The sequence below is a fragment of the Salmo salar genome, chromosome 13 (assembly GCF_965601325.2).
Source record: "Salmo salar chromosome 13, fSalSal1, whole genome shotgun sequence".
Taxonomy (NCBI): Eukaryota; Metazoa; Chordata; class Actinopteri; order Salmoniformes; family Salmonidae; genus Salmo; species Salmo salar.
In genome coordinates, this window is record NC_138303.1 from 50180974 (window position 1) to 50208335 (window position 27362).

A 27362-nucleotide genomic window follows, 5' to 3' on the forward strand; every position below is an offset into this window, starting at 1 on the left:
CTCAGTACTTTGTTGAAGCACCTTTGGCAGCTATTACAGCCTCGGGTCTTCTTGGGTATGATGTTACAAGCTTGGCACACCTGTATTTGGGGTGTTTTTCCCATTCTTCTCTGCAGATCCTCTCAAGCTCTGTCAGGTTGATGGGGAGCGTTGCTGCACAGATATTTTCAGGTCTCTCCAGAGATGTTAGATCGGGTTTAAGTCCGGGCTCTGGCTGGGCCACTCAAGGACATTCAGAGACTTGTCCTAAAGCCACTCCTGCGTTGTTTTGGCTGTGTGCTTAGGGTTGTTGTCCTGTTGGAAGGTGAACCTTCGCCCCAGTCTGAGGTCCTGAGAGCTCTGGAGCAGGTTTCCATCAAGGATCTCTCTGTACTTTCCGCCGATCCTTCCTGACTAATCTCTCAGTGCCTGCTGCAGAAAAACATCCCCACAGCATGACTCTGCCACCACAATGCTTCACCGTAGGGATGGTGTCAGGTTTCCTCAAGACGTGATGCTTGGCATGCAGGTCAAAGAGTTAAATCTTGGTTTCATCAGAACAGAGAATTTTGTTTCTCATGGTCTGAGAGTCTTTAGGTGCCTTTTGTCAAATTCCAAGCGGGCTGTCATATGCCTTTTACTGAGGAGTGGCTTCCATCTAGCCACTCGACCATAAAGGCCTGATTGGTGGAGTGCTGCAGAGATGGTTGTCCTTCTGGAAGGTTCTCCCATCTGTACAGAGGAACTCTGGAGCTCTGTCAGAGTGACCATCGGGTTCTTGGTCACCTCCCTGACCAAGGCCCTTCTCCTCCAATTGCTCAGTTTTGCCGGGCGACCAGCTCTAGGAAGAGGTGGTTCCAAACTTCCATTTAATAATAATGGAGGCCACTGTGTCCAATCAATTGAATTTACCACAGGTGGACTCCAATCAAGTTGTAGAAACATCTCAAGGATGACCAATGGAAACAGGATGCACCTGAGCTCAATTTTGAGTCTCATAGCAAAGAGTCTGAATACTTATGTAAATAAGTCATTTTGTTTTTCCTTTTTAATAAATGTGCAAACATTTCTAAAAACCTGTTTTCACTTTCTTGTTATGGGGTATTGTGTGTAGATTGCTGAGGATTTGTTTTTATTGAATCAATTTTAGAATAAGGCTGTAACGTAACAAAATGGGTAAAAAGTCAAAGGGTCTGAATACTTTCCAAAGAAACTGTATGCATTAGGGTTGGGGTCAATTCCATTTCCATTCAGTCAGTTCCACGTTATTTTCATAGAGAATCATTGATAAAATGTGGAATTTGAATTTTAGTTGATCATCTGACTTGACTGAATTGGAAAGTGATTGCGCCCAACCCTGGTATGCATACGTATAAGCAAGGGGGTTGTAAAGGGTTTAAAGAAGCTGTGCTGCCAGTCTGAACTATTACCGGGCAAGTAACATCATAATCATCTTCTCCATCATTTCCCCTCAATGAGCACATTGTTTCATACGATTCCCCCTTTAATAATCACTGGGTAATTCAATTTTTCTGTCGAGGTCACCCCACTCGCTTCTCCTCTCCTCCCTAGCACAGCTTAATTTAGGGGGGGGGGGGGGCAAGAACAGAGTAGAGCAGACACCACTCCCATCCTCATACACAGAGAGTCTCTCTCTCTCTCTCTCTCTCCTCCCAATAGGGGGTCTAGGAGGTCAGGTGCATGAGAGGCTTGACTGGGGACTTTTCTCTGTGACAGTGGGGGAGGGGTTTCTACTGGGCACAAACTGGTTGAATCACTGTTGTTTCAACGTAAATGATCAATGTATTGTGATGTGGAAAATACATTATATATTTTTTTTAAAGTAATCATGCTAACCACATTTCGACAGAGACAAACCTTGGATAAAATATATTGAATTTGTACCTTTAAAACAACGTCAGCTTTTCAACGGTATATCCATTATCAGAAAAAAAAACAATAGGCTGGTTAGGACCTACTAGAGAATTGATGAATCTACAGCTACCTTTAAGACAAGCCAAGTCCAAATTAAATGTGACCATGCTTTATCAATCATCAATGATGCTATTTAGGCCTATACTATATAAACAGCAATTGTTTGAATTCAACCCAGAATTCAAGACAGTACAATAGGCCTAGGATTTCAAGCTCTGTTTGATTTTAAAATGTAATGATGTTTAGTGATATTGAATTGTTTTTGGTTGTCGATGCAACCAAATATCAACATTTGAAGGAGATGTATCTTCTGTTTGGATAGTTCCATCTGTGCCACGGACTTAGTCTGGCCTTAATTCCAGTTTGTCTACAAATTAAAAATGTATATGTTGGATTCACATAACCATCTCAACCAAAAGTTTAAGGATAGGACTAAAATCAAATCAAACTTTATTTAAAGTGCATTTAAAGTTTGATTTAATTTAGTCCTGTTCTAAAACTTAGATTTTTGGTTGAGATGGAGACGTGAATCCAACATTTCTAATATTATTTTGTTAAAAAACTGGAATTAACGCCAGACTAAGTCAGTGGAACAGATGGAACTATCCAAGCAGAAGATACATCTCCTTCGATTGCGTTGACAACCAAACACAATTCAATATCACTTTTGAAACACAGTAAATAGCCTATTAACTTGTCGACAAGTTAACAAATGATATGTTGGATTCATGTCTCCAACTCAACCAAAAATAAGTTATAGAATGGGATTAAGCCAGTGGTAGATCAGATGGAACTATCCAAATAGTGTGGATATTTGGTTGCATTGTCAACTAAACACTTCAACATTGCTTTTATAGTACAGTAAATAGCCTAACGTTAAGGCTATCTTACAAACTAATGTAACATTCAACCTTAAAATGAGTAACACATCCATGGCCACATTTTGAGGTTACTGTAACTATACAGTTCTTATGTAATTTTATGTAATTTGGTTCTGCTATTAGATGAAGCACAGTGATATCACATTCAATTGTTGTATAAATAAACACATATCTGCCATTGGATTCCCATTGGAATTTGGTTGTGCTTTTAGATGGTTGAAGGCATAGTGATAACACATTGGAAATTCAACCAATTTTTGACTGTCTTTTTGAGTTCTGAATAAAAGTTGTAATCTCCTTGATCAACGACTCAACCAGATATTACCCAATTATCCACGTTGAAATGATAGCGTGCCCAGTGGGTTGGTACCACCAGGCCTTGCCTTCATACAACCCAATTACTCTCAGCAGCCCATTGCGTTGCTAGCTAGTAGCCATTCATTCCTTATCTCATTTAGCAAATGCATGCACTTACAGCCAGAGCCCTTTACATGTTAAGCCACCTACAGCCAGAGCCCTTTACATGTTAAGCCACCTACAGCCAGAGCCCTTTACATGTTAAGCCACCTACAGCCAGAGCCCTTTACATGTTAAGCCACAGTCTATTAAGTGGGTGTAATGGGAGGGAACAAACAGTGTACAGAGTGGTGTAATAGTGAGTCACTCTATTGAAGAGGTCAACAGTTCGAAGGACTTTGCCTTTCAATCACATTACACTGAACTCCTACACACTTCCCGCTTCAAGTTTGGCTTGATTAAATGGAAACAGCACTTGATGCCATTCCACTGCAAGGCCACCTGATTCTCTCTGCTCTCAAATCGCTTTATGATGATTCCTAACAAAAAGTGAGAGGGTTCTATTGAATAATAATAATATTACCTTTGACCTCGTGTTATTTCGACCTCAATACCTCAACACCGATCCTCTAATCTGCTATATTGGTGTGAACGGTCTGACACACACTCATCATCTACCTACCATGCTTCTCACTTCACACTCCATAGGCCTGCCTGCCTTGCCTGCGCTCTCTCTGGTGATTCATTTTTTTAACATCGCCTTCGCTTCGCTTCACAGGGCAGATTTCCAGCCCCTGAGTCATAGCCATCCACAGGAGATAGATGTAGAGGAGATACATGTAAATTATATTTAGCTTAAATGCTAATGCAGCAGCGTCCCTCAAGCTCTGTTTTCCACAGAATCACACACAGGTGTTAGAACTCTGTGGGCGGTCGTGTTGATGCGTTAATTAGGCTGTTTCTGTAATCTTAAAGGGACAATCTGTGATTTTAGTGTGTAGTCAAAAGTGCATTTCACCACACTTGATTGTTTGTAAACTGTGGTGGTGAGTTTTGGCGAATTTTGCCGCCACAATGTTATTTGATTTATGTGGTTACTGTGCTCTTGACTCTGTTCAGACACATTCACACACATACACACACACACACACACACACACACACACACACACACACACACACACACACACACACACACACACACAAGGAAATAATCCTGGAGTATCATTCTGGCAAGTAATGGTGAGGCCGTCTAACTTTGCCTCCATTTCTGGAGAGAATTCAATATTGTGTAACTACCCCAGACATAACAATGGGGTTTTCGTAATCTAGTTATGGGCAGTCAATTTGACAGGACACCCCTGGGTGAGAGGAGAAAAATCCAGTCCAGTTTGGCCTCGTCTCGGAAAGTGCTCCTTGAAACGAGCGAGCGGAGTGGTGCGGCCTGCCCTTTGGATCCAGTAAAGCACCATCAAGCACAAGCACCGATCAATACCTGACTGATTGTGTGCATGCAGGCAGGCATGCTCACACACACACACACTTTCCACACACCCTAGTCAGAGAGCAGACTGTGCTAGCTAGCCTTTAGCTGCATGTACCTGGCCTTTAGCTCACTTTTCCCTCTTTATCACATGCGATTAGTCCTGTGGATATTAACCTTTATTACAACAGGAGTGATAGCGCAGAGCGTTCTACAGTAAATTATGCCTTGGACCTCCTCAGCACAAGTCAGGAACACTTTTAATAAGGGGAATCCTGGGCCTGTATTCATAAAGCATCTGAGTAGGAGTGCTGATCCAGGATCAGTTTAGCCTTTTAGATCATAATGAATAATATTATATGCGCAAATAGGACCTGATCCTAGTTCAGCACTCCTAATCTGAGACGCTTTATGAATACGAGCCCTGATTTGACTTATTTTCTACATTGCTGCTATTGTCCTCTCTAACATGGCCGTTTAGTGATGACCTTGATGGCTCTCTCCATTTTAAATGTGTCGACATGGTGACATATTTTGTATGTGGGGATGACAATAAGGGTCTAGGAATCAGGGCAAGGGAAAAGTTTAGGATTAATTTGGATGCAGGTCTTCTGACTTTGGAATTAATATGGGGACTGGTTACAATGCCATTATATTTGGGTAATTGACTTGGGCAAAGAGTTCCCCCACTGGTTCCTATATCACCTTCCTTCAGCATTGAGTTCCTCTGGAGGTCTCATATGAACAGATACAGTGTCTTCGGAAAGTATTCAGACCCCTTGACTTTTCCCCCATTTTGTTACGTTACAGCCTTATTCGAAAATGTATTAAATAAAAAAATCCTCAGTAATCTACACGCAATCTACACACAATACCCCATAATGACAAAGCAAAAAAAACAGAAATACCTTATTTACATAAGTATTCAGACCCTTTGCTATGAGACTCGAAATTGAGCTCAGGTGCATCCTGTTTCCATTGATCATCCTTGAGATGTTTCTTCAACTTGATTGGAGTCCACCTGGGGGAAATTCAATTGATTGGACACAGTGGCCTCCATTAATATTAAATGGAAGTTTGGAACGGCAAACACACCAGGATTGTGTCGAGGCACAGATCTGGGGAAGGGTACCAAAACATTTCTGCAGCATTGAAAGTCCCCAAGAACACAGTGGCCTCCATCATTCTTAAATGGAAGAAGTTTGGAACCCCCAAGACTCTTCCTAGAACTGGCCACCCATCCAAACTGAGAAATTGGGGGAGAAGGTTCTTAGTCATAGAGGTGACCAAGAACCCGATGGCCACTTTGACAGAGCTCTGCAGTTCATCTGTGGAGATGAGAGAACCTTCCAGAAGGACAACTATCTCTGCAGCACTCCACCAATCAGGTCTTTATGGTAGTGACCAGACGGAGGCCACTCCTCAGTGAAAGGCACATGACAGCCCGCTTGGAGTTTGCCAAAAGGTACTTAAAGACTCTCAGACTATGAGAAACAAGATTCTCTGGTCTGATGAAACCAAGATTGAACTCTTTGGCCTGAATGTCAAGTGTCACGTCTGGAAGAAACCTGGCGCCATCCCTACGGTGAAGCATGGTGATGGCAGCATCATGCTGTGGGGATGTTTTTCAGACGCAGGTACTGGGAGACTAGTCAGGATAGAGGCAAAAATGAATGGAGACGTCCTTGATGGAAACCTACTCCAGAGCGTTCAGGACCTCAGACTGGGGGCCAAGGTTCAACTTCCATCAGGACAACGACCCTAAGCACACAGCCAAGACAACGCAGGAGTGGCTTCAGGACAAGTCTCTGAATGTCCTTGAGTGGCCCAGCCAGAGCCCGGACTTGAACCCGAACCCAATGCTCCCCATTCAACCTGACAGAGCTTGAGAGGATCTGCAGAGAAGAATGGGAAAAATTCCACAAATACAGGTGTGCCAAGCTTCTAGCGTCATACCTAAGATGACTCAAAGCTGTTAATTGTTGCCAAGGGTGCTTCAACAAAATAATAAGTTAAGGGTCTGAATATTTCCATAAACCTGCTTTTGCTTTGTCATTATGGGGTATTGTGTGTAGATTGATGAGGACCAAAAACAATTTAATCAATTTTGGAATAAGATTGTAACCTAACAAAATGTGTGAGAAGTCAAGGGGTCTGAAGGTACTGTAGAGAAGGGAAAAAAACGAGACTCACTGTTTACATGCTTCTGGTGTATTGCAGCAATGTTTGGACCGCTGTAGCTCTTCTGCGGGCTTCAAATGGCTTCAGTGTTGCTTAAATGAACTCTGGAGCCTCTAACATAGTGTTTGTGTGTGTGTGGGGGGGGGGGGGGGGGAATTTCCTCCCTCCTCACATTCTGTCCTGTATGACCCGCACCAGCTATACATGGCATAGTCATTACCATGAACCTTTTTGGTCTTCCATCCAAGCACTAAACAGACACAGCTCTGCTTAGCTTCAGTGGCGTGTCTGTGTGGTTTGACTCATAGACTGCAGTGTAGCTGGGCGGGAGTGCAGGTTAATGGGTGACACAGTGGAACTGGCTGACTAGTGTGAACTAGCTGTCACTGCTGCCGGCATGTGACAAAGTGGGGTAAAAGCAGATCAGAAGGGGGAAGGGCTGTTGGTTATGTCTAAGTGTGTTTTTATATCCACAGGGGAAAATGGGACTGATATTTATTCCACAACCTGTGACACATTTATTTCACTAAGAAATAATAGCTTGTTAAGCGTTTTTCTTTCTGGTCTGATAAAAAAATATTGTGTCATGATAGTGCCAAGACAATCATAGCTCTGAGGATGTAGCTAGCTGATGTAGGCCTACCGTCTGCTGTGACTAGAGCCATTTTACTTTTTTTTAACTAGGCAGGTCAGTTAAGAACAAATTCTTATTTTCAATGAGGGGTTAACTGCCTTGTTCAGGGGCAGAACGACAGATTTTTACCTTGTCAGCTCGGAGATTTGAACTTGCAACCTTTTGATTGCTAGTCCAACGCTCTAACCACTAGGCTACCCTGCCGCCCCATTTCACTCCTAGCTGGTTCTTCCGCTGTCTGTCTGAAGGCCCTGAGATCAGAGGTTAGCTGAGGTATATGGTGGGGTGGATGTTATTTTGGTCAAAGGCCTCTCTCTATATAAATTGCCCTCTCTCTAACTCTACCTCTATCTATCTCTCTCCCTCTCTCTCTCTGCTTAGACAGACTCCACCCTAGGGCTTAAGCGATATTCCAAGAGCTTTTGCTGTAGCCAGGGAATAAGTGTGAGAGGCCAAGTGCTGTGGAGGTGTCTCGCTCATTGGTCCATCCTTAAGCCTCAGCGAGAGAGAGTGAGACTGTCTGTGTGTAGGCCCTTCACGCATGAGAGAACGAGAGTTGCTGTCAAAGCCTGGAAGCCTGTGTACCAATGATGACTTACCAATGTGGACGCACAGGGCGAGACCGACGAGACAGAGAGAGAGACAGAGAGAGAGAGAGACCCGAATCCGTGGGATGTCCCTAACTATAACCATTTAAAATGTCAACTTCAATTGGGTAGGGACGTCCCAAGGATCCCAGATAGCATGGACTAGAGAGAAATACATTGATTGAAAGGGGAGAGAGAGAGAAGGAAATCAGCCAGTGTACTTTTTGATGAGGCACTGCATTAGTGCCAGGCCTCTGAGGGTATTAGCATTGAAATCACATGCTACCAAAAAGCTATGTGCCCTGCATGTACCACTGAGCGAATGGGTGTGCTGTGTGAAAGCCACGCAGCGTTAGCCAGGATTATGTCATGGAGAAGGAGGGAGAAATAAAACATTTAATTTGAGCTCACTGTGACAAAGTGAGCTAATCAGTTGATGTGGCTTGTTGTGATTCAGCAGTTTTCTTTCTTCAGAAATTACAGAAGTTCCACTTCCTTGTTATTTATGACAACTTCCATGATACGGAAGAACCTCGCTGTGATCCCTTGGCAAAAACCAGCAAGGATTCTAATATTTAACATTTTGTGTTTGGTAACTGTAGTCGAGTAACATTAGTTGTCATATTACGGTGTTGAAATGAAATGTTATTTGTCACATGCGCCAAATATAGCAGGTGTACACCTTAGCGTGAAATGCTTACTTACAAGCCTTTAACCAACAATGCAGTTTATAGAAAATAGAGTTATGAAAATATTTACTAAATAAACTAAAGTGAAAAAAACAACTAAGTAACACAATAAAATAATATGAATGAAGCTATATACAGGGGTTACTGGTACCGAGTCAAATGTGCAGGGGTACAGGTTAGTTTGTGGTAATTTGTACATGTAGGTAGGGGTAAAGTGACTATGTATAGATAATACACAGTGAGAAGCAGCAGTGTAAAAACAAAGGGGGGGGGGGGGTCAATGCAAATAGTCCAAAAGGCCATTTAATTATTCAACTACTATGGCTTGGGGGTAGAAGCTAAAGTTGGATTCTTAAGGCAGGGGTGACCATCCCCTCGTCCATGAGAGCAATAAGTGTGCAGGCTTTTGTCCCAGCCCTGCTCAGACACCCCCGATTCATCTAATCAAGGTCCTGATGAGCAGCTGATTAGTCGAATCAGGTGTGTTGGATCAGGCTTTGAGCAAAAGCCTGCACAGCCAGTAGCTCTCCGGGAGAAGGGTTGGCCACCCCTGTTGTGGTTAAGGTTGCCTATTATTTCTGATCTCCCTCTAGTGGAGAGAAACACCCAGAGCTCCAATATGTTTTTGAGAGGCCAGGCAATAGGATTGCTGATCTAGGATCAGGTCCTCTGTGTTCATGTAATCTGATTCATTACGATCTAAAATGGGAAACTCCTACTATGATACGCTTTGTGAATACGAGCCCAGGTCATGTGTGCACTCTACACAGTTTAGATATGGTGATTTCACTTGATGTGATGACTTTCCACCAGTTAGGCAATAACTGTCTAACAATGTTACTAAACGGTAAAGGCTGAATTAAACATTTCAGTACAGTGCTGCACAATAGTGTGTACTTTCCCTACACTTTCAGCAACATTGGAGAGGGGAGGGAAGAAGAGACACAGATAATATCATGATATATATTTTACATCATTTTGAGTCATTTAGTGTGAGGTAATGTGCTGCAGCACTCCCACATGTCCAACACCCTTTTAGTAGAAGTAGAAATGGTTCCTCCTGCCCTGTCCTGCAGACTGTGATGCAGTAGTAGCATTGATCAGAGTCTGCCTGGGTATCTTTGTTAGTAGATCTAGTCGAGGGCCTGCACAAACAAAGATGGATGCAAGATGTTCATGTATGCATATGTATCAGTCTCTGTCCCTGTCCGTTGTCTGAAAAGGCCCTTAGTGTATGCTAGCTTTACTAGCAAAATCCTGTTGGTTGGTAAAGATGGCTCTGTTAGCGTAGCTTTGTTAGCATAGCATTAGCATCTAGCACCGCCAATTAGCACCGCCAAGTCGTATAATGTTAGGCTGTTGGTGAAAACACCATGTTCCCAGTCCCATCTTGGCGGTAAATCCTTCTGACAAGCTTTAGGCCTGACTGAAGCTGTAGTCAAGTTAGAATAATTGTGTATTTGTGAGATGCAGGGCTCCCTTGTAAAAGAGACCTTGGTCTCAATGGGACTCCCTGCTAAACGAAAGGTAAAATAAAGGTAAAAATAGAAATAGCCCTGTTAGCCTAGCAGTTGCTCTGTCAGTGGGATAGCACAAGTCCATTACCTCTGTTAGCCTAGCTGTCAGTAGGTCTGTCAGTGGGACAGTACAGCAGTAGGAGAGGTAGATAGCCTTGTTAGTCTAGCTGTTAGCCTAGATATCAGTAGCTCTGTCAGTAGCTCTGGTACAGTGCAGCTCCATTGTTCTCTCGTTAGCACACTGGGCTCTCTTATACTGACCAGAATTACCCTTTGTGGAAGGAAAGTGTGCACGTGTGACAAGAAAGAAAGTAAAATCTGTCGAGGCAATGCCACTCTTTCTTTGACATCTGACATCACCCCAAGTGATCACCCGACTACCTCATCCCCATATTATTACTTACCCTCTTGCTCTTTTGCACCCCAGTATCTCTACTTGCACATCATCTGCACATCTATCACTCCAGTATTAATGCTAAATTGTAATTATTTTCACCTCTAGGGCCTATTTATTGCCTACCTCCCTACTCTTCTATATTTGCACACACTGTACATAGATCTTTCTATTTTTATTTTATTTTGTGTTATTGACTGTACGTTTGTTTATGTGTAACTCTGTGGTGTTGTTTTTGTCGCACTGCTTTGCTTTGCTTTATTTTGGCCAGGTCGCAGTTGTAAATGAGAACTTGTTCTCAACTGGCCTACCTGGTTAAATAAAAAAGTACCTCAACCAGACGATTCTTAATTGAAAACATACTCGTCTTACTTGGGCTCCTGAGTGGCGCAGTGGTCTAAGGCACTGCATCTCAATGCAAGAGGTGTCACTGCAGTCCCTGGTTCAAATCCTGGCTGCATCACATCTGGCTGTGATTGGGAGTCCCATAGGGTGACGCAACCCAGCGTCGTCAGAATTTGTTCTCAACTGACTTGCCTAGTTAAATAAAGGTTACATTTTAAAATAAAACTTTGACATTCTGGAAACGTCCTGAACTGTCATGTTTCACCTGGCAATGAAAGAGAAATTAGTCAAGAAACACCAATTCCACATTGGAGTGTGTGAAGTGTTGCATAGACGTAAAAAAATACAGTTGAATAGGATAGACGCAAGTAGGGACAGGGAAGTTACCAAGGGGATATCTATTTTTCCACACCTGTGAGCCTTTCATTATGGCTAGCCTATACTGATGAACCTATTTTAGTACCTGCAATATATAACACGTTAATTGCAATGTATAGTTTGTTACAGAGCTCCAAACACCCTTGTGAGCATATATGCTAGTCTTCACTGAAAAACTATGTGAGATCAGGCCATACAGTGGCCAAACACTGTCTTTTATACATAAACACAAATCTAGAATATACTAATTGAAAATTGTACTTTTACCCCTTTTTCGTGGTACCCAATTGTCTCATCGCTGCAACTCCCGTACGGACTCAGGAGAGGCGAAGGTCAAGAGCCGTGCGTCCTCCGTAAAACACAACCCAGCCAAGCCGCACTGCTTCTTGACACAATGCCCGCTTAACACAGAAGCCAGCCGCACCAATGTGTCAGAGGAACCACCTGGCGACCGTGTCAGTGTGTATTGCGCCCCGGCCCGCCACATGAGTCGCTAGAGCGCAATGGGACAAGAACATCCCTGCCGGCCAAACCCTCCTCTAACCAGTATGACGCTGGGCCAATTGTGCACCGCTCAATGGGTCTCCCGGTCAGCTGCGACAGAGCCCGGACTCGAACTAGGATCTCTAGTGGCACAGCTAGCACTGCTATGCAGTGCCTTAGACCACTGCGCCACTCAGGAATATATTAATGTTAAAATATATACGTCTCAATCAAAGTAGGATTGCTGTATTGTTTGAGAATATGATTCACCAAGGTCATATTCAAATTGGTTACATATACATGCCTAACATACATATTCACATCACAGTAGCCCTGCACATTGTAGGCCAGGTCCAGCCACAGACACACCCCACACACACATGCGCACAAACACACACTTTCCCCATTCGTTCCCTGCCACTCAGACTGCTGCTGACACTAGTCTATAACGGCTTGGATGATTCAGCTGACTTGCAGATGAAACCCATCCCCCGGAGACTGAGTCAGTGTGTCACAGTGGGTGTGTGTGTGTGTGTACACGGACGAGGCCATAAATCAATAGTTACAGCAGCGTGTGTGAGGCGTTCCTATCTGATGATGGAAAAAGCTCAGATGGCTACTCTCTTGGTTGTAATGTCCTTACACGTGAGCTGTCTGACCCTGTATCACGCATTGTGTCTCTTCCTCTTTTTGACCTGCCGCCAAATCGTTTACCACACCATGCCAGTTGTGATGCTAAATGCTAACACCATGCGCACCACTAGCTCACTCGGTGGATGCAACACTGCTCTCTGCATTTAGTACAAAGCTCTGGGAGGGAAGGTCGTTCTGAGTCATTTTCCCATGCACTTTCACTGCCTAGTCATCCATCTCTCTCCCATGTACCTTGTTTTGTGCCTCAGCATGTCCATTCATTATGTAATGCCATGTATAGGCCTGTATAGGCCTGCAGCGCTCGCCCCTACATCATTACCTTCTGATGAGAATGACCCCTCTCTCTGTTTTTCTCTCTCCCTCTCTCAGAGCCTAGATAGACCTGATCAGATGATTGATTAAATTCAACTGTCAGATATTGCTATAATGGTAGGATGATAGCCTACTTGTCATTGTAGGAGGACTCAGTTACTGCGTAAAGATATGAATGCCTGTCTGTACAGTCCTTAAGTGTATGCTAACTTTATTAGCAAAATCCTTTTGGTAAGCTCTGTAAGAGTTCTTTGTTAGCATAGCATTAGCATCTGCCTCTCAAGTCCTAGCATCAGTCTTGTTAGTGAAAAGAAAATACTCCCATGTCTCAGATACTTTGGTAATGGTAGGATGGTGTCCTACTTTGTTTTTTGTTTAAACCTTTATTTAACTAGGCAAGTCAGTTAAGAACAAATTCTCATTTTCAATGATGGCCTAGGAACAGTGAGTTAACTGCCTTGTTCAGGGGCAGAACGACAGATTTGTACCTTGTCAGCTCAGGGATTTGAACTTGCAACCTTTTGGTTACTAGTCCAACGCTCTAACCACTAAGCTACCCTGCCGCCCCCTGCCACTACAGAAGGACTCAGATACTGTAGGCCTGTGTTTGGCTGTATAGCTAACTAGAACTTTCTTTTACACACCTCTCCTTTTTTATTTCTAGTTTTCCACTCCTGTATTCATTTATCTCTGTGATGTAGTCATTGTGCAGTGTGGTGAATAGTTTTTGGTGAGACCTTTAGTGTGGATATTTTGACTGCTGGGAGGATGCGATTTAGAAGGGCAATAAACTAACTGGCCGAGAAAGACTTGCAGGTTGGCAGATTTTTTATCTTTCCCTCACCCAGTCTATCCATCACTATAATTTGAAGAAGTGTGCAAGATTTAGGAAGGGAGGGAGGAAGGGGATTTGGCTGGGAGATATGGCTGGTTGGTAGGGAGTCGACACATTCTGGGTCAGAGAGAGGGTTGTATTCATTAGGAACGAAATGGAAGAAAACGTACCGGAACAGGGATGGAATACCTAAACTTATCCAATAAGAAACGCTTGTTTATGTTTTTCCTTGACAATTTTTTTTGCTACGATGTTCATAATGAATAGGACCCAGCCGAGCAGAGGTCAAGTGCAGAGTGTGAGAAATGCCCTGCCGTGTTCTGTCATGGCAGAGATTATGGATTCAGCTTAATCTACAGTACAGTATAAGCCTTCTCTCTCTCCTCACATCTGCTCCAATGTCCTCTGAAGCCTCGGAGGCAGAGATTATGGAGTCTGTCGATTTGCTGATGCAGTAATGAAAAGTGAGATTGAGATTTTTACTCCCCCCCCCAAAAATGACAGTGAGAAAGGGGACAGAGAAAGAAACAGGGAAGAGGAGGAGCGGGAGGAAGGAAAAGAGACACATAGGTGCAAGACACACACACACAGAGAAAACCGACAGGCATAAAAATAGCTCAGGCCCTGTCACAGACTGCTGATGGGATGCTTGCCAGACTTCAGCTCTGGTGGTGCCTGGGGGAAACGCTAAGCTGGGTATCAGTGGAATGTGTTGAACGGCCATAACCCAGAAAACAACCCAGGAAAAAACTCAACAACCTATCGCCTGCCCTCATTTTGTCTCACCCTCATAGCGTATCTGGCCTGACTGCAATTGACTTCACACACCACTATCGTTAGTATCGTTTTCTGTCTTCAATTATGAATCTGATCCATATGTTGTGGATGAGGCCTGGGCTGACCTTGTTTGGAGCTGATGGGACAGGATTTGAAGTGGTTCAGACCGGGCGGTCGCTGAATTTCGTGTTTCTCCCTCAGATTGGACCTCTGGTGAGTGGTGCTAGCCCGCGAGGCGCATCTGTTCAGCGCAGCTAATCCACAAAGGCCTGGCTTGCCCACTGGTTAATGCCCCCACTGGGGAACCACTTAGTTAGCATATGCTCAATAGCAACAATGGGACTATAGCGCTAGCTAGGGCTAGGCTACATCTCCAGTGGGCAGGGGATAAAGCTGGGGGGGATGTGATGATTGCCTCTTTTTAACCCACCCCCTATTTTTTTCTGTATTTTCTGTTACTTTATCTGTCTCTTCTCTTTAAAAAAAATAACAGGATTGAGCGCTAGCAATATTCAACTCCTACATAATATGACAACAGCGATCTACGTGGGGGTTCTCGATGTTTAGAGCATGTTTAGAACATCACAAAATGGCGTTGTTAGTCTCAACTGCCGATCTGGTTTTAGCTTCTTATCTGCAGATCTAGGATCAGATTTACCTCCCTAAATAATAGCCTCAAACTGTCATGGCCCAAAACGCAAGACTGGGTGCAATGCATTGCACTCCTATGTCTTCTACTGTTCATTCTTGTTATATCACCAAAAGCATCACCATCGGTTCCACTTTGCTCATGTAGAAGGTGTGAAGGCCAGATTCAGATAGGTGTCCATGTTTGTGTAGGGCTGTGGAGGTGAGGTCTCCTTCAGTGGTAGGCTGATAAAGTGACGTGCCTTAGCCCTGCTCCAGAGACAGACTGGCCATAGGGCAAGTTTGGCAAATGCCAGATGGGCTAGTCCATCTTTAGCCCAGTTGGCCTGTCTGATTATTTGTCTAGTAATGGTGGCCTGAAGGGGAAAAAAATGGGCCGGTGTGGGGGCCTTGAGGATAATAATTGTCTAGTTTGTTAGAAATGCCCAAGAAGAGGATTTGTGGTCCCAGTCCGCCGCAGCCCTGCTCTGATAAAGCCTGTGGTACCGGACAGGGAGACGACTATACTCTCACTGTGAAGGAATGTGGAAAAGGCTTGTGTTGGGGAGGGGGACCTGTAGCCGAAAGGTCACCTGTTCGAATCCTAGGCTGGGTGCTGGATAAAAAGGGGGAAATTTATCTGGCAACTGGATTCATATCCTATTATCAATCCACTACCGTTGGGCCTTTGAGCAAGTCCCTTAACCCCACAACATGCTCTCCATCCAGGGGCCCTGCACTGCGCTTGACCCTGTACTCCTCTCAACTGTGTGTTGGAAATGCCCAAGGAGCGGATTTCTGGTCCCAATCCACCTCAGCCCTGCTCTGATAAAGCCTGTGGTACCGGACAGGGAGACGGCAATAAACAATGTATGAAGGAATGTGGAAAATGCTTGCACAACCTCCCCATTGTTGCAACATTATTAGCTGGTTCACTGTTAATGTTCACTGTTACTTGGCATACAAAAAAATAAAAATACTTGGCTGGTAGATACTGTTAGAATGCAGCAGCATGCAGCCGCCCAGAAGAAGGGTTTTATGGTGCCAAAGGTGGAATTTATGGTGTTTCATTAGCTCCTCATGTAAGGCGTGAACTTTTTGCAATTGTGTGTGTGTTACGCTTGTTTTAATCTTCCAATATATTCAAAAAAGCACTCGCACATCTGAGTTAATTCATTGCAGGTGCGTGGGAATAATGTCATAACTTTGAAATCCTTCCATATACTGTATGTAACAATATGTGAGTGTGTGTAGTAGGTATAAAGTAGTGCACACCCATAGCCTCTAGGTCAAGAACAATAGCGCAACCACACAGGACATGAACACCATAAGCTTAAGGACACAGGACCTCTTTCGCTCTCCTCCACCTCCTTCGCTCTCCTCCACCTTCTTCGCTCTCCTCCACCTCCTACGCTCTCCTCCACCTCCTACGCGCTCCTCCGCCTCCTACGCTCTCCTCCGCCTCCTACGCTCTCCTCCACCTTCTCCGCTGTCCTCCACCTCTTCCGCTGTCTTCCGCTCTCCTCCACCTCTTCCGCTCTCCTCCACCTCTTCCGCTCTCCTCCACCTCTTCCGCTCTCCTCCACCTCTTCCGCTCTCCTCCACCTCCTACGCTCTCCTCCACCTCCTACGCTCTCATCCACCTCCTCCGCTCTCCTCCTCCACTCTCCTCCGCTCTCCTCCTCCGCTCTCCTCCTCCACCTCCTCCGCTCTCCTCCACCTCATTCGCTCTCCTCCACCTCTTCCGCTGTCCTCCACCTCTTCCGCTGTCCTCCGCTCTCCTCCGCCTCCTCTGCTCTCCTCTGCTCTCATCCACCTCCTCCGCTGTCCTCTGAGCTTCAGCTTCTAGTCTAAAAATAGAAACTGATGTTTAAATTTAAAGGTGGAAATGTATTCAGTGCAAATGATGGTGTCAAACCAACAGCTAGCTCTGCCATCATGTGGGTGAGTTTGGTAACTGCACCCTGGTGGGAACTGTTTTATACTGTATTACATTTTAGACTCCATATCCAAAGACTAGGGAGTAGGAATGTACTGGGTTACTATTGGCTATGCCTGGAGGGCGGAGGGGGCAGCTGGTGGGGTGTATGTATGTGTGTGTGAGAGAGAGAGAGAGAGATAGAGAGAGAGAGAGAAAGACGGCTGCTGAGAAGCAACCTCGTGGGGAACGGGGGAGGAGGGAGTGGGGAGAGAGAGAGACAGGAGGAGAACAGTGTCGGAGGAAGAAAGAGGAGGAGGAATAGGAGGAGGAGAGGAAAGCCGGGATGTAAAGAGAGGGAGCGGATGATACTGCTGCTGTCAGAGAAAGGAGGGATGCTGCTAACACTCCTTTTCTACCTGCGAGTGAAAGGTAGGAGAAGGATGGAGTTGCCCCCCTAGACACTGATCTAACATCAGTTTTTCATGTCCCCCTCCTTATGGTTAACAATAGGATTTGGGGATGATAAGCTGATCGTTGATCTGTGCCTACGGGCAACTTCTACCCGGAGCTGAAGGATACTGTAACTCACTACTGCGTGAAACAGATTGATATATGCAGGGTGCATGTGAGCCTGTGTATGTGTGATGGCTGGCATGTGTGCATGTTTGTACACGGGGATAGTGTTTTTTTGTACGGCGGGTGTGTGATGTGTGAGCTTTTTAGAAACAGAAAGCGAGAGCAAGAGAGAGTGTGTGTCCGTACCCGTGTACGTGTTTAAGATTGGAGCCTCTGTATGGACCCCTCACAACATAGTACTTGTTTCAAATAGTTTAAGAGTTGATGTGTAGGAGAATAAATAGTCAGCATGTCTTAGAAGAAAATGTTCTCTATACTCTAGTCTAGTTGTTAATTATAAACAGTTTTTGACTTCCATTTTCTCGTTAGAGCTGCTAAATACTCTTGCGTGTTGAGTTTGTTCCTAGGGTCATGCATATTTGGACTGCAAGGTAATGGCAGTATAGTTGTTCCTTTAAAAATGACATTATTAGCCTTACTGACTCTAAAGTCACTCCAATATTGTTTGGCGGTTTGCAGCCTATGATCTACAATATTAAACTTTATCAACATAATGACATTGCACCAATGTGACTAGTTTGTTGAATTTCCCCAAATCATTCATAAACTCGCACAGTTTCTCTCTCATTTGAACCCAGATTGCAACCACAAATCAACGATTGCTTTTCAAGGTTTCATGGTTCGGTGGAATTCACGGTTGTTGTTGACCTCAACCAAATATCAACCACGTTTGGATGTTCATTTGATGTCTTTGTCCAATTTATTTCATTTTATACAGTTTCTCTCAATTTAACCCAGATTACAACCACAAATAAACAGTTGTTGACCAAACATTAACCACAATTGGAAGTTCATCAGCGTTTGCGGGGAGGCGGTGGCGATTTCCTGCTGCTAAGAACATTTCCTGGACTGTTTTCTGTCAGCCCTGACAGTCTCTGCCTCCCAGTAGTGTTCTAGGCCACAGAGACTGGGGATGGTAATCTGTGTAACCTATTTAGAGTCCCCACGTCGCCATCTATCTCCACTGACAAAAAGATACGATACCGATCTGGCTGAGCTAAGTCTATCTGTCTTGTGTCATCCTCTACTCCTTATTTTATTTAGTTCTTTTAGCAGATGTTTTTATCCAGAGCGACTTACAGTTAGTGCATTCGTCTTAAGATAGCTTGGTGTGACAACCACATATCACAGGCATAGAAAGTACATTTTTCCTTAATATCGTAGCTATCAGTAGAGTCAGAGCTAGAAAGGGGGGTTTAAGTGCAAGTGCTGGTTAAGGAGGAGGGTTATTTAAGATGCTGTTTGAAAAGGTAGGGTTTCAGATGTTTTCGGAAGATGGGCAGGGACTCTGCTTCATGGATGTCATGGGGTGGGGCTGAGTGGCCAAGTGGTTTGGGGTAAAAGGGATGGTTGTATGTGTTCTTTTTTTATAGAGGCATGTGTAGCTAGTGTATGTTGGGTGAGTTACTTTTGCAGATGGTATTCTGTGTACAGATCTATGTCTAGATTCATGTCTATCTTTATCCTTATCTTAGTGAGAGCCTATTCTTAGGGCAGGAAAATATACAGCTGCATTGTATCAGTTAGAACACACACGTTTCACTAGTACTATCAGTGTTGGGGAGTAGTGAGCTACATGTAGTTCAGCTAGTAGTTTAACTCCATTTTGCGGTAGCCTAGTGGTAGTTGAACTAAATTCAAATCTAGGTAGTGTTTTCAGTAGTTAATGACCTTTTTGCCATGCAGCTTACTACTGGAACTACACACTACTGTTTTAGCTCAAATAAAATCTGGGTAAGTTGGCAATCCTTTTCTTTCTTTTCGCCATCACACCTGCCTAATTCTCACTTGAAACATTTGTTTTGTGTTTAATAGGCTAAATGACACATTCTGTTAACATATGACCCCAATTGCCATTGCAATTTGTAGTCATTTCAGATTTCCATATAATCATTTTTCAAATTAAACTATATTTTTCCTTGGGTAGCTTTAGTGTAGTTTAGCTTCTTCCAGTGTGAAGTAATTGGTAGTTTGGTGAACTACATTTTCAGAGTAGCTTCCCCAACACTGCACACTACATGTTAATGTGTTCTTTCTACATATAGAAGAGGGTCTGTAGCCTAGGGTGGTCTAAGTCGCTGCCAATGAAAAAAAAAATTACGCTGCAGCATGGGTTCAACCACGAGATCCACTGCTATTTCAGCACACTCTCTACCTTTCTTTTCTGTCAATATTCTATCCAACAAACAAAAAATATAGAAGGAGTGAGGCTTCCTGGGATTTAGCTGTCTGGCCTGGCCTGACGGATGGGGGCTAAGTGGTGAGGTTGTGAAACAGTTACAGTGGTGATGATGATAACACACCCCTCTACACTCGCAAGGCAGAGTGTCAATGATGACTAGTAGCAGGGCTAGTTTAATCCAGGACAGTCATTATTACATAAGACGCCGCAGCAGCACCCCCTGTAAGGCAAGACAAAGGCACCCAGATAATTGGGAACTGGTGTCACATGTTGTTGCGGAATTGGAGAGACAGAGGGAAAGTGAGGACGATATAGGTGGAGAGAGAAAAATAATGGATGGAAAGTATGACGAGAGATTGGACGATAAAATGGAGGGAAAGAGCACGAGAGAGTGTGTGGTAAGGGGAATAGAAAATAAGTTATCGAAAACGTTTTAAATCAAAGACATGCCTTCAAGCCTGCAGAGCAGGAGCCCTTAGATTCCCTTCATCAAAGGAAGTGGAGATCGAGGATGGCATTTTGATGATGAGTGTACGGGGGTGTCATGGTAGTTCACATTCACCATTAGGCATCAAACGGAAGAAAATGGATTGAAAGAGGGAGGGTGCTACCTGAACTTGTCCAAGAATAAATGATTGTTTTCATTTTTCATTGCAAAACATGTTGCTAGAGTGTGCCCTAATGAATACAACCCTTGTAATGGGATGCAGCTATTATAGTATGTGTCCACTGTATCGCAATGTATTTTTTTCATACAGCACACCCTGCAACATGCCATTTCAGTGTTCCTTTTTTTTTTACCTTTAGCTTATTTAGTAAATATTTTCTTAACTCTATTTCTTGAACTGCATTGTTGGTTAAGGACTTGTAAGTAAGCATTTCACGGTAAGGTCTCCACCTGTTGTATTCGGCGCATGTGACAAATAAAATTTGATTTAATTTGTAATATGTCATCTGCCAGTGAAGCCATAGTCACGGCATAAAAAAATGGTTTGAGTTGCTAAAGCTGCTGATTCTATTAGAATGGGTACCAGTCTGTTTTTGCTCTCTTGCCAACATGTTTGGTGTGACATTGAGTCAAAAGGAGTAGGCACAAACAGTTCTGGGAATAGGCTATAATACTATCACAAACTTACAATCAATCAATCGTATTAATTTGTATAGTAGTTATTTTGAGTGGATCCATATGGGGTGTTGGGACAGATGGATGGAATTCCATTACCATGGTGTCGTCTTAGCAACAGCATCTTAGAGCTGCTGACTCATTGGCTCATAGCAGTGTGTTGACTGCAGTTCAGGATATCCCACTCACTGTCCCCTTTGGACATGCTGAAATCGCCACAGCCCTGAAAGACGATTTCTTTTCAAAGTTTACTGCTAACCGCTACTTCTGTTATCTTCCACACAAATAGTTAAGTTGAAATGAATTAAACAACCGTTAAATTTAGAACATACTTTGTCACGCTATAACATGGAGGGCTAAATGTGTCTGAGTGGCTTTGGGGTTATTGGATACACTACATCTATTCTCTAGCTCTACATAGCTTATAATATCTCTGATGTCTCCCACGAAGATGTTCAAATGGGGAAGGTCCCCAGTTTATAAGTATGGGCTGGACTGTATATGGGCTGGGCACGCGTTGAAATGTTCATTCTATAGCGTGCTGTGTAGTCTGTCTACTTTATTTATTTTTATTTTATTTAACCTTTTATTTATCCAGGTTTTTCTCATTGAGATAACATCTCTTTTCCAAGAGAGACCTGGTCCAATAGCAGCAGGGGGAACAACGTTTCAGACAAAACAACTTACATACACTAACACAACATTAAACAAAACTATAAACACACATACAGTTCACATACTTGACTAAAAACAGCTGTCCTAAAGACAATTACACTCTTCTATGATATATACATTGATCAAGTGTTTAAACTCCACCAACAAAACTAGATCATCAAATTTGAAATGTTCAGGAGAGAATTCCAGGACCACGGAGCTGAGTAACTAAAACTATTTCTACCATGTCCTGTTCTAATTTTTGCTACTGTTAGAAGCAAATGAGAATGGGACTGTAATTGATATTTATTTACCGACCTGACTAAAAAAGAACAGAGATAAAATGGCATTTTACCCAATATGGCCTTAGAAATCAGTATATACAGTGAGGGGAAAAAAGTATTTGATCCCCTGCTGATTTTGTACGTTTGCCCACTGACAAAGAAATTATCAGTCTATAATTTTAATGGTAGGTTTATTTGAACAGTGAGAGACAGAATAACAACAACAAAAAATCCAGAAAAACACATGTCAAAAATGTTATAAATTGATTTGCATTAAAATTATAGAATGATAATTTCTTTGTCAGTGGGAAACGCATGTCAAAAATGTTATAAATTGATTTGCATTAAAATTATAGAATGATCATTTCTTTGTCAGTGGGCAAACGTACAAAATCAGCAGGGGATCAAATACTTTTTTCCCTCACTGTACCAGTGTTTAAGCCTACGCAAGGTCAATGACGACCAGCCAACATTGCTGTAGAGATCACAATGATGTGTTAGACGGTTTTGATTTGTAATGAACCTGAGGGCCGCATGATATACTGAATCAAGTGCTCTCAAGGTAGTGGTTGAGGCCTGCATATACAGTTGAAGTTGGAAGTTTACATACACCTTAGCCAAATACATTTAAACTCAGTTTTTCACAATTCCTGACATTTAATCCTAGTCAAAATTCCCTGTCTTAGGTCAGTTAGGATCACCTTTTTATTTTAAGAATGTGAAATGTCAGAATAATAGTAGAGAGTATGATTTATTTCAGCTTTTATTTCTTTCAACACATTCCCAGTGGATCAGAAGTTTACATACACTCAATTAGTATTTGGTTGCATTGCCTTTAAATTGTTGAACTTGGGTCAAATGTTTCGGGTAGCCTTCCACAAGCTTCCCACAATAAGTTGGGTGAATTTTGGCCCATTCCTCCTGACAGAGCTGGTGTAACTGAGTCAGGTTTGTAGGCCTTCTTGCTCGCACACACATTTTCAGTTCTGCCAACAAATGTTCTATAGTATTGAGGTCATTTTGCCACAACTTTGGAAGTATGCTTGGAGTCATTGTCCATTTGGAAGACCCATTTGCGACCAAGCTTTAACTTCCTGACTCATGTCTTGAGATGTTGCTTCAATATATCGACATAATTTTCCTTCCTCATGAGGCCATCTATTTTGTGAAGTGCACCAGTCCCTCCTGCAGCAAAGCACCCCCACAACACGATGCTGCCACCCCGTGCTTCACGGTTGGGATGTTGTTCCTCGGCTTGCAAGCCTCCCCCTTTTTCCTCCAAACATAACGATGGTCATTGTGGCCAAACAGTTTTATTTTTGTTTCATCAGACCAGAGGACATTTTCCCAAAAAGTATGATCTTTGTCCCCATGTGCAGTTGCAAACCGTAGTCTGGCTTTTTTATGGCGGTTTTGGAGCAGTGGCTTCTTCCTTGCTGAGCGGCCTTTCAGGTTATGTCGATATAGTTTTACTGTGGATATAGATACTTTTGTACATGTTTCCTCCAGCATCTTCACAAGGTCCTTTGCTGTTGTTCTGGGGTTGATTTGCACTTTTCGCACCAAAGTACTTCATCTTTAGGAGACAGAACGCGTCTCCTTCCTGAGCGGTATGGCGGCTGCGTGGTCCCATGGTGTTTATACTTGCATACTATTGTTTGTACAGATGAATGTGGTACCTTCAGGCGTTTGGAAATTGCTCCCAAGGATGAACCAGACTTGTGGAGGTCTACAATTGAACCAGACTTGTGGAGGTCTTGGCTGATTTCTTTTGATTTTCCCATGTTGTCAAGCAAAGAGGCACTGATTTTGAAGGTAGGCCTTGAAATACATCCACAGGTATATCTCCAATTGACTCAAATGATGTCAATTAGCCTATCAGAAGCTTCTAAAGCCATGACATCATTTTCTGGAATTTTCCAAGCTGTTTAAAGGCACAGTCAACTTAGTGTATGTAAACTTCTGACCCACTCGAAATGTGATAGTGAATTAGAAGTGAAATTACTTGTGTCATGCACAAAGTAGATGTCCTAACCAACTTGCCAAAACTGTAGTTTGTTAACAAGACATTTGTGGAGTGGTCGAAAAAACAAGTTTAAATGACTCCAACCTAAGTGTATGTAAACTTCCGACTTGAACTGTATATAACATCACTAAAATCTAAACCGCCAGCAATGTACATCGTACCAGCTCCTTCCTGGCCTCCAAAGAAAAACAAGCCTTATGCCGGTAATAAAAACCTATTTTCAGCTTGAGCTTCCTTATCAAGTTCTCTAGATGCACAGTGAAGCTCAGCTTATCATCAACCTACACACCCAAATATTTGTACACTTTAACTTGCTCTATAGTATATCCAGCCAATGTAGCAATGACATGATTAGTAACATGGCTGTCATTTGAAAATATCATGCATTTTGTTTTACCAAAATTTAGAACCAGCTTTAAATCATACAGATTCTGTTGTATGATGTTAAATGCTCTTTGGGCATTTTCAAAAGCTAAAGATAAACTACTACCACTTGAATAAAGAACAGTATCATCTGCATAAAAATGAACATCCGCTGTTTCAATAAGATCCCCAATGTTGTTGATATACAAAATGAACTACAGTGGGCCCAAAATAGAACCTTGTGGAACACCTGAGCACACCTCTATGGACTCAGATTTACAACCATCCGCCATTACACATTGTGTACGATTTGATAGGTAATTTATAAACCAATCTAGAGTATGACCAGTAATTCCACAACATTTTAACCTTTGCACTAACACAGCATGTTCCGCGGTGTCAAAAGCCTTTCGACAAATCAATAAAGACAGACACACAATGTAACTTCTTGTCAAGAGCACAGTGGATGTCATTTAAAACCTTCAATGTTGCTGAAACTGTGCTGTGGCCAGACCTAAAACCTGATTGCATTCCATTTAAGATGATGTTTTCTTGGAAGTAGGTCTTTAGAACTGCCTACTAACTAAGGACTCCAGTACCTTTGACAGTACAGACAATTTTGATATGGGTTGATAGTTGTCAAGTAGCGAAGGATCTCCACCTTTCAGGAGAGGCAGTACAAAATCAGATTTCCATAACTTGGGGATTTCCTTAACATCAAGCGTGAGGTTAAAAATACATGTTAAGGGGGGAGCAATGATGTCTCCAGCTAGGTGTAGGAAGCAGGGGTCTAGTTCATCAGGGCCAGGGGAATTTTCCATCAATTTCTTTTAGGGCTTTACACACATCTGAAACAGAGAAGGATGAAAAGGAGAACCTGGTGAAGGAGTGCACAGGGGTGTCAGGTAAATTCATAGGGGGCTCAGTTATACCTTTGACCTTTTCATAAACTGCCTGCATCTAAAAAAAAATGCTGATTCTGAAAAGCTTTAAGAATGGATTGCATTTTATTGTGAGGTACTAGCTAGTTGCCTATAATTCCTTTTTAGTTTTTATTGGCTATTCAAAAAGGCAACTATAATTTATTTAATTATACTGTTTTTGTAAGTGACCCACATGTGGAAAGCCCCAACATCTTTGAGTGCACTCTTTGAAGGGGACTTGAGGGAGGGAGGGAGGGTGGGTGTTGGTAGAGTTTATCATCTTCCTGCTAGTGGGATCAGGAACAATGTCTGGAAGTGAGTCTAGCCCCTGTAAATGTCCTGTCCTCGAGCCACTGGAACAACTGCCACCACCTCTAGAGAGCAGCTGCCTGCTTTGTTCTCTCCTACTTTAGTAGAGCATATGAACACCTTTAGACCTACATGGACTGGGTATAACAACTCTTACAACATGGCTGGATTCTTCCCACTGCCATACACTTGTGCAGGTGCAGTACTTTTTTACTTGTCTGGCTTATCTCTGTTTTTTCTCTACCACACCAACGCTCTCTCTTTCTCTCTCTCTCTATGTTTCTCTCCTCTCTTCCGATCTCTCTCCTTGCACATCTTCCTCACTCGTCTGTTGAAAATGGGGCAAAGCAACACTAGTCTGTCTGTGTCTCAGAGGAACATGTCTGTTAGCCCAGAGGAAGTGTGTGGGTGTGTGTGTGGGGGTCTCTTCTCAACATTTTTTCACGGGGGAGGACTCGGAAAAAAGGTCTCAGATAATAAACAATAACCTTTTTTTATTGACTAGCGTGGCTAGCTAACTGTGGCTAATGTAATGTCATTTCCTTTGCCACAGTGAAGATGAAAAGATAATCAACATTCAGAAAACATTGTGGTCAAGACAGAATCCGGCAGTCCCACTAATAAGCCCACTTAAAGTCAGTAAACAAGACAATATAATTGTATCCCTAATAATTGTACTATCGAATGACTCAGGCATTCTATTCTTTCTGACATTGCCGAAGAATGATCAGAAATGACCTCACTAATGATCGACAATGACAATTTACATCACCCTGCTCTTCTGCTGTCTCATCACCGGGACACCCTCTGCATACAGACGCCTTCTTACTGGCCTGCTACGCTAGACGCATCCCTTTTGCAGACTGAGATGCTCTTATTCATTTAAATGAAATCTGAGCAAAAGCACCCCCGGGCTCCACTATTTTCAAGATTTCGCCGCACAGCCCCGCTGGACAGCAATAAGGTGACTCTGCTCATGCCGGCAAAAAGTTACACATCCAATGTAGCAGGTAAAAAACCTACCCGACGCCCCATATGTAACTAGCTCCTATTTAGCCATGTCCTCGTGCATACAGGACACCATATGCAGAATATGCAGTAGTGAACCTTTCTGACAGCCATAACAAACTCATGAACTTCCTAGTTTACCTGCTTAATGGTATAGGCGCGGTGCAATGTTAGCTGGCACCAGCGACACTCTCTGTGACTCGAGTCTTGTTTGTTGTGTTCACACCGTCCACCCTCATCCTTTAGACAAGTGTTACTGATGATACAAGCCCCTAAGGCGGCGCGAGGTCAGGAGTACTGTCACTCCAGCAGGCTGGTTGTAAGGCTAGACATTAGATTTGACTGGGTTAACTTCGTGCTCACACACACAGACACACGCTCCTTGTTTGGGAGTCCATATGACTAAAGGGACTGTATTTCTAAGTCTTCAAAAAAACTGAGGGACAGTTAAAATTAATGAAATGATTAGCAAAATGCACCTATGATCAACAACCAATTTGACAGAGCTTGAATCATTTTTTTAAGAATAATGGACTAATGTTGCACAATCCAGGTGTGGAAAGCTCGTCGAGACTTACCCGGAAAGACTCACAGCTGTAATCGTTGCCAAAGGTGATTCTAACATGTATTGACTCGGGGTTGAATACTTATTATAAGTAAATTCGATATTTATGTATTTCATTTTCAATAAATTTGCAAAAATGTCTAAACATTTTCACTTTGTCATTTTGGGGTATTGTGTGTAGATGGGTGAGAAAAAATATACATTTTAATCCATTTTAAATTCACACTGTAACACAAAAAAAAAGTTGAATAAGTAAAATGGTAAGAATACTTTCTGAAGGCACTGTACATACTAGTAACTGCTCCCTATTGTGCAGTGTCATGGCTTCTGTTTTGCTGATGTGGGAAAAACATACTTGCTTGAATATACAGTGGGGCCCGA

At 43.0% G+C, this 27362-nt stretch overlaps 1 protein-coding gene across 3 annotated transcripts in view; it reads left to right on the plus strand.

Annotated features, from left to right (window-relative positions):
* LOC106567356 (protein kinase C zeta type) overlaps positions 1–27362 on the plus strand; it is a 140237-nt gene that overhangs the window by 42311 nt on the left and 70564 nt on the right. Inside the window, exon 1 of one of the 3 annotated variants that reach the window (XM_014136504.3) lies at positions 17175–17337. The exons of the other annotated variants lie outside the window; for them this stretch is intronic. Coding sequence (XP_013991979.1) covers positions 17271–17337 — 67 coding nt within the window. The 5' untranslated portion in view covers positions 17175–17270. Of the gene's footprint in view, positions 1–17174; positions 17338–27362 lie in introns of those variants that run through there. 3 annotated transcript variants of the gene reach the window in all.